Source organism: Rutidosis leptorrhynchoides, chromosome 11 (genome assembly GCF_046630445.1).
Source record: "Rutidosis leptorrhynchoides isolate AG116_Rl617_1_P2 chromosome 11, CSIRO_AGI_Rlap_v1, whole genome shotgun sequence".
NCBI classification, from domain to species: Eukaryota; Viridiplantae; Streptophyta; class Magnoliopsida; order Asterales; family Asteraceae; genus Rutidosis; species Rutidosis leptorrhynchoides.
In genome coordinates this window covers 41,832,961-41,841,773 of record NC_092343.1, presented here as the reverse complement: position 1 = coordinate 41,841,773, position 8,813 = coordinate 41,832,961, and the positions used below count along the sequence as shown (strand labels likewise).

Below are 8,813 nucleotides of genomic sequence, written 5' to 3'. Positions count from 1 at the left end.
TATGATACATGAGTTATGATCTCTCTCTCTCTCTCTCTCTCTCTCTCTCTATATATATATATATATATATATATATATACACATATATAGGGTAAGGATCCAGCGCTAAGTGGTACTTGGTGGGATAAGAGGATAAATGATTTTGTGATTTTTATATCTTTAATTCTACAGCTCTGATTTAAAAAAAAAAAATTGCTGGTATCTATTTTCAGTGTGCAGATTCAGAAAAAAATAATTTTTTTTTAACTGGAGCGTTAAGATGCATTTAATGCATATTATCCGCTGTTTGATGCATGTTAACTGCCTTTCATGAAGCAGATGCATCTTAACAAAAAACAAAGAAAAAATGACTTTTGATTAAAAAAAAAACAGTGTTTAAGGTATGTGTGTGTGTGTGTGTGTGTGTATATATATATATATATATATATATATATATATATATATATATATATATATATATATATATATATATATATGTATGTATGTATGTATGTACGTACGGATGCATATAGGGTTGACTGTAGACCAAGTTCAGTTTATATCTCCATTTTCCAGCTTTGCTTAGAGGTATCAATTGTGACCCATTTACCTAAATGGGTAGCTTCAACTAAAATGCAAACTGCTCAATTTAATCATATTCATCTAACAACAACAATATTATACTTAAGTTCAGTAACTCTCTATATTTGCTAATTCTAATATACTTATACTAATAAAGATAAAAATGTATACTTAAATTTAAACACTTACTCTATACCCTAAACGTAATTAAACACTATAAATAAACACGGATCAAGAAAGGACGACATGTATATATGAAATCACATATGGATCACCTACATTATCTACGAATCTGAAAATCTTCTTACAATCAATCAGCCACACAATAGCTACAACAACTAACATATAGAAATAATTGCATATAACAACTACATTATGTATGCATACATTTAACAAACATCACTTACAATGATTTCAAACTCAACATTAATCAATAAACTTTTCGATGCAATATAAAACACACACACACACAATGGTAACAGTAGCAACAATTGTACAAACATGTAAAAAAACAAATAAAAACCAAAAACAAAAGAAAAATGGTAACAACACTTGTATGAACATAGAACAAATAAGAATTTTATTTAGTTGTAGTACTGCTATGGGCAGTAGCATGCCAAGAGAGTACCACCAACCCCCCAAATTCCCTTCCTTTATTTCAATATCCATTATTCAATTATTCAATCATGACATCAGGCGCTAAGATGCGAAAGGCTGGCAAGAAGAAGCAAGTTCACAACCCATCCACAACTAACCATAATCAAGTTACATACATTCAATTTTTTATTTAATCTACTAAAAACCAAGATTGTTCTTTGGAAAAATTTAGATCCCATAAACAAAATAATCATATACAGTAGTAAATGTTACTCTGGTATTTTATTGTTTCTTCGATTGGCTAGAATGCATACATTAACTTATCATGCTAAATTGTATAATCACAGGTATGGTCATGTATACATATAGTTCATATGTGAATGGCAAAGAATCAAACATACAATCAGTATGCTCTAATCGATTAACAGACTGCTGAATAACTTCACAAACACGTAAACAATTCAACAATTAAAACCAACAAATCACAATAAAGTATCTAGTTAGCACATCAACTGTTTAAATTTACAACAGGTCAAAGAAACCTTAACTTGACTTTTAAATTAGGCATTTTATCAAACACTTTAGGGGCGTAACCATAGGCAAAACATCTAAACTATATAATACACCCGATTATAATCATCTTCTGGGAAAAAAAAATTAAAAAATTCCATGTAATGCAAATTAACCCCATCACAGACCCAGTATAGGAAATCAAATAATATAATTTTGAATGCAAGACAAATAACTGTAATTGTGTTATGCCAGCGGTATATACGACAACGTCATCGTATGTGGGGATGATGGATATAAATATTGTGGGTGCTGGTGGAGTGGTATCGGTGGTGTAGGTAGTGATGGTGTTAGTGTCTGAGAAGCTGGTTGTGCGATGGTGGTAGCTAATGGGGTTTGAAGGGGTTAGGGTGGAGAAAGTTGGGTTGGGGAAGAAGCAGAAGGTAAAAAAAAATCGCTATAGTGTTGGGTCGGGGCAACCCGTCAGGTCGACCCGGGTGGTCGACGGTTTCTACAGTGGTGTTAACAGTGAAAGGTGATGGTGGGAGCCAATGGGTCGGGTAAGGTCGGGGTAGGCGGGTATTCGGGTGCTAAAAGAGTTACTATTAACGCTGCTTATTAGCCAATCACATGATGACACCAATTCCCGTAATTTATATATATACTAGTTTTGAGGTCCGCGCGTTGCGGCGGAAGTTGGTTTCATTTCTGGATGCGCTTTATGTACATTTGTTAATTCTTTTTTCTTTGATTCTGTGCCGAGTGCAACTGTTAATATAAATGTGAAGTTGTTTTTAGTTTATGTCAGTGAAACTGATGAAAAAGTTTTGTAGATCAATTTACCTTTGTCTTCAAGCAATGACCACTTGTGCACCTTCTCGGAAGTGTTGTGTAGATGCTGCTGCTGGTGTTTCTTGATTTGGAATACTTGTTGACGACATGTACACTTCAATATTTTTAAAAACTTAATATATACGCAGACATATTCAAGATAATCGAAAGTGAATTGACACCAAAAATCAATAGCATGGACTCACATTTGGTTGCTGACAACATGTAAACTTCAATATTCTCAGACGTCGATTTTCCGAAAACAATGTACGATGAAGGGTTCAAGTGGGCACACAGGCGGTTGAACAAAAGAGGTTTGTCCCGTATGATTCTCGTATTGAAATGTATGCCTGAAAGAGACGAAAGCATCGCCAAAAACATAAACATTGCTAATAGCAACATCAACAAAACTCTTCAAACAACCTGAAAACACCAAATTTAAAGTCGATTACAACCATCACAGCACATACACTAACATCAATCTACACGTTCGCACATTTTTTCAGCAATATTCAATATCCACATTAAGATAATATGACCTATTTTTTATTAACAGCAACTTATAATCGTTAATGACAACAAAATTAATCGAAGTATAAGCTTAACACCCTTCTAAAACGATTTCATCACCCATAATCACGTCTTCAGTTGCAACAAATATATTCAGCAATATATTTAGTGGGTTGTCTTCAGTATGATTAAACATCTTCCACAATGAGATTTCATCTCGCATATCGAATACGAAAATCTTCTTATGCTCTAATATAAACTGAATCTCATATCTCTACCATATTCTCAAACCTAACCTTCTCACTTTGTAATTATGAAATCTAAAAACCTTCCAGCTTATATTTTGACTATTAATTATAGCTCCTAAAACAGCAAGTACCAAAATAACAACAAATTTAACAATCAAATGATAAATAACTCGAATATCAAATACAAATTACGAAAATCTAAAGTTCATATCAATTACGTTTCACATGTACAGATTCTTTCATCAATTACAACATCTAAATTTCTCTTAAAAATAAGTTGACAAATAGAACATACCTGATTTTTCGTAATAATGAAGTAATGGCTCACCATAAAAATTCTGTTTGTGTTGACTTTTACTTCCGTAACGTCAACTGGTGTTGGCGATGATGAATAAAAAATGGGTTGTGGTGTTGGGTGCGGTGGTGGTTGTGGTAATTGTTGGGGTGGTTGCGATGGCGATGGTGGATTTGCGATGGGGGATGTGGTGGTAGTGGTTGATTTGGTGGAGATAATATGAAGGTGGAGGTAAGAAATTTAGGTTTAGGATGGGTTAATGGGGAAGGCGGGTCAGAATGGGTAAATCGGGTGAGGAAAATCCGGGTGGGATGAAACGCTTTCAGCAGTGGATGGAGGTTATGGATGAAGATGAAGGTTGATTTAGGGTTTTAAGGGTGGGTAAAGTAAGGTTGGAGAAGAAGTAGAAGGGAACAGGGTGGTAGTGTATACGGGTGGGGGCCGGGTAGGATCAGGGAGATTAGGATTTAAAAGGGGAAAATGGGTCGGGTAAAATTTGGGTTTGGGTAGTTTTGCTAGGTACTGTTAACACAAGGGATGGACCAATCACCTTTTGACACCATTTACGCCAAATTATATATAGCCAAATTATATATATATAATATATATATATATATATATATATATATATATATATATATATATATATATATATATATATATATATATATATATATAATAAATAAATTAGATTTTTTTTTTTTTATAAGATTAATAAGTATATAATAACCTATTTTTCCGGCAAAATTAAACGGAGGAAGTAAAATAAAACCCCAGACTGGAGCGACGCAGACCTAACAGATCCCTTTGTTGAATAACTACCGCACAACATTTGCCGGAATAATGGTACGTTATCCAACTCCCCGGTAATATTTTCCGGCGAGCTATTTAATCACTTCCGTTTAACTGATATTTGTTTCTTCAGACCTTCAAGCGAAGAAATGGAGGACGCAACAAGCACGGCCGTGGTCACGTCAAGTTCATTCGATGCTCTAACTGTGGCAAATGCTGCCCTAAGGTACTCAATCATGATAATCAACGATTTGAGCTGTAAAATAATCGTCCATTAGTTTCATAGATCTGAAATGTTGACATTGATCTATAGATGTTTTATTCTATCGAATTCTCGATATTTGTATCAACTGTAGAAGGATCAGTTTGTTAGGTTAAAAGCTGAGTACATCAAACGACAATATCTAATACTTGATCTAATTGGTGCTAGATGTATCATTTGTATGCTGCTCTAATAGATGTATACATGTATAGTTTTGAATGTGACAGAGTTCATTTCAATGGTGTTTAGGACAAGGCTATTAAGAGATTTCTTGTGAGGAACATAGTTGAACAAGCTGCTGTTAGAGATGTTCAAGAGGCTTGTGCATTTGATCGTAAGTTTTCGTTTACTTTAATTGGTATGAATGATATAAGAGTTGTATTTGTTCTAATTTTGTGGTGTGTTTTTTGCACTGTTTTAGAGTACACACTTCCCAAATTGTATTTGAAAATGCAATACTGTGTTTCTTGTGCAATTCACTCAAAAGTTGTCAGGGTTCGCTCACGAATTGACAGGAGGAACCGTGAGCCTCCTAAGCGTTTCACTCGCCCAAGGGTACGTTATCTATATAATTATGTAATTATTTGTTTTTGTTATTTATAGAAGGCATGTTATCCTTTCTGCTTATTATCATCTAGCTGATTTCTGAGTTACCATGTACGCTGTGTTTCCATTAGTCTGTAAGTTATGTTCGTTAATAGTGGACTAGGTTAAAAGTATATCTTCGGGTAGCATTTGTATGATAATGTTTGCTGTTTAGTCATATCAAAAGATTGTGAAACCTCTAATCTAACCATATGTGTCATGCTATAAATAACAAATCCAAAAATCAACGAGTGGCTAGCTGTGGTTTGTGGAGATTTATTTGATTGATCTTTTTTCGCTTTCTTCTATACATTGTATTGTATTGCATCATGTACATGCATAGCAAAGTTGGGTTAATAATGGTTGAAATATCAAAGCTGCAATATATTCATTTCATCCTGCAAGCTTTTTTCTTAGTGCTTCAGTATTTCAAGTTTCAGAATTTTTATGGATCAACCCTTTTTGAAGATATATGCTCTCCATACTTTAAGGATTTGATGTCTTAATATCTTACGATTATTATTTATAATGATTTTACTGCTCTAAGTTTATCTGGTTTAATCATCTAATTTTCAAAAGTTTAGTGATTTAATTATTTGAAGGTTTAAACCATAAGTTAACGCAAACATGAAGGATTAAATCTTTAAGAATAAAACTTGAATGGTTAAGACGTTAAAAAGCTAAAATTGAAAGTTTAAACCATTATTGACCCTTGAAAAGCTATATGACATCTGCATTTGTTTACATATGTTTTGGAAAACTCCAACTTGTGAAATTTTTAATGAAACATTGTCTAAATGGCTGTCTCTTACTTAAACTTCTTAGTTCTTACATATCTTTTGCATCTATGTCCTTAATATCATAGTTATATACATATATTGTTTTGTTAGGATCTTAAAAACACAATCCATTTACAGGATTAAAAAGTACAAAGATTTGAGAAATAAAAGAAGTAATTATACATTCTTATAAGTGAGGAAGTTATTTGAGATATGTGGATTTTAAGATGTCTGTATTTGGGTTTAATAGGAAACATGAAAAGATAGGGGCATGAATTTAAGACATATAATGGAAGATATCTATAATGGTTAACAGAAAGTATGTTAACCTTTTAATGTGTGTGTGTGTGTTTTTGTGTTTGTGTGTTTGTGTGTTTGCGTGTGTATAGAAGGTAGCTTATGATGATGGACTTTTTAATGTTAAATCGACTTTCAGTGAGTAAATTCATTGAGCAAATTATAAAATTTGAAATTTAACTTAGAAAATTGTTTTACTAGTTCTTTTATCTCCAGAATGTATAATTGTATAATACCTGTTACATTTTCTAGTAGTTTGACTTTAACATCATCACAAATATCACGTGTAAACTAAGATATTTCTATCCATATTAGGAAGTAATAACTTAAAGTAAAAAAAAAAAAAAAAAAAATTAAAAAAAAAAAAAGTGGATTCACCATTCCTGATGGTGGTATTCTATATGTTTCCCTGACCCAGATGCATTATTTGCTTAGTCTTAGGTTTTGCACCATATTTATTCCTGTATCTGATATCTATTTTGTTAATTCTAGGATGATGGTCCCAAGCCAGGTCAAGCGCCCCGTGCTGGTGGTGCAGCTGGTCCTCCCCCTGCTCATACCTAAGTTAAATCCTGATCACTGTATTACAAGGTCAATATTGAATCGGTAACTATCATGTTTTAGATGCCGTCATTATGAATTGAAATATTGTATCAGTATCATGTATTTTTAGTTTGATGCCCAGACAAATTTGGGACGGGGTTATCAGTTAATTCGTTGTGTTGTTTTACTCCCGTCAGCATTGAATTCAATTCAGTGAATTATGTTGCCAGTCTTCAACATATTTTATTACATAGTATTGGCATTATCGAGAACTAGAGTTTTAACTTTCCTAACTCTCTGCAGTCTTTCCAAACACGTAGTCTATTTTTTTTTGTATTTTTTTTTTTTAACCTTTTGTTTTTGTTTTGTTTTGTTTGGCGTGTGTTAACATTTTGTGACGATCGCTCCAAATCCATATGGACAAACACGTCATTCATCGATTTCATTGCGAGGTATTTGACCTCTATATGATACGTTTTGTAAACATTGCATTCTTTTGAAAAGGCACACCATCAATGAATATTTAAATCAAAGGTTCTCGACATCTGATGATTTCTATATATGGACAATCACCGTAAATAATAGTTTACAATAGTAATTCCGTTGACAATGCAGTCAAAATAAGATACATGGTGATGATTTTGTGAATGCAACGTTTTCTTGAATAAAGCATGCAAGACTCCATGCACATAGCTTGTATAACATGTAAGCAAACAGCGGAAGACTTCTAGGGAACCTGAGAATAAGCATGCTAACAAGTGTCAACACAAAGGTTGGTGAGTTCATAGTTTTAGTGTTTCGCATAATCTGTATATAAAAGTAAATCACAAGATTTCAGTTGTTTCATCCAGAAACGTTTATCAATAGATTCTACATAACAGAGCACCCTGGTAACTAAGCTTTAACGTTATAATGATAAATACCCCATACGTTTTAATACACGCAAACCAACGTGTCCTAAATTCAAATAACACACGTCCGTTAAAAGGCTAGCGCTCTAGCCCGGACGGGGATGTCAAGCCCTATGGATCCATATACTGTTATTCGCGCCCACCAGTCCATATCCTATGTACTGGCAGCTACTAGTTACCAAAGCTAAGGGATTTTCGGTTCAAACTCAGTGTAGAATTTAGTATGTACTTGTATCCATTGCGTTTTAAAATAAATTGCATGTATTCTCAGCCCAAAAATATAGATTGCAAAAGCAATTAAAAAGGGAGCAATGAAACTCACCTTAGCAGCATATAAAGTCGTTCACCAAAATGTGACCGAAACTCGGATTACCAAATAACCGTAGATCTCAACCTAGAGAACATATGTTGGTCAATAAATGTCTATCAAGCTAGGTCAGGTCATAGTGTATCACAATCCTAATGCTCGATATCGACATACAAAAGTTATCCAAAGTCGTTTCAAAAAGTCAATTTTGACAGTTGTTTAACAAAACGAGACGTACCTTATATAAGGATTCATTTACTCGGTTGGTAATGTTCAAAAATCCAATTTATCAATCTCGTAAACAAGTTGTTTAAATCTTAATTGTAAATTCAAAAGCAATTTCAATTAACGTTAATCATAATTCAGTTGATCATATCTTTTAATCCGTTCATCGAAATTATTCGATATCTAAATGAAAAGTTATTGATTTTTCGCCAGCTTTCCAAAAACATGTATATCATATACCTTTTACCAGTAATATATGTAATTAATTCGTGATTCATTATAAACTGTTTAACGACGAAATTTAGCATACTCGTATGTATAAATATATATACTCGAGCACTAGACATGGATACGCAATTAATATATAAAAGATAAAATATGAGTGCTTACGTATCAATATTGAGATTCAATATTGTAGGAAAGTACGTAGACGTAACGGAGATGATAAACACTAGGTTTGATTCACAAATATACCCCTGAACATTACCCATAATTTTCTTAGCTCTATCCCGCTTGAAAACCATTTTGAAAGTGACACGCTCAAGACCTCGTCGTAATAT

General features: G+C 33.2%; 1 protein-coding gene across 1 annotated transcript; it reads left to right on the top strand.

Annotated features, from left to right (window-relative positions):
- Window positions 1-3,655: 3,655 nt before the first annotated feature.
- Window positions 3,656-7,125, top strand: LOC139874487 (small ribosomal subunit protein eS26x-like). Its single transcript, XM_071861914.1, has 5 exons — window positions 3,656-3,760; window positions 4,478-4,570; window positions 4,856-4,940; window positions 5,028-5,161; window positions 6,760-7,125. Exons 1-5 carry the CDS (start codon window positions 3,656-3,658, stop codon window positions 6,829-6,831), a joined length of 489 nt encoding a protein of 162 aa, XP_071718015.1. The 3' UTR covers window positions 6,832-7,125.
- The last annotated feature ends 1,688 nt before the right edge of the window (window positions 7,126-8,813 follow it).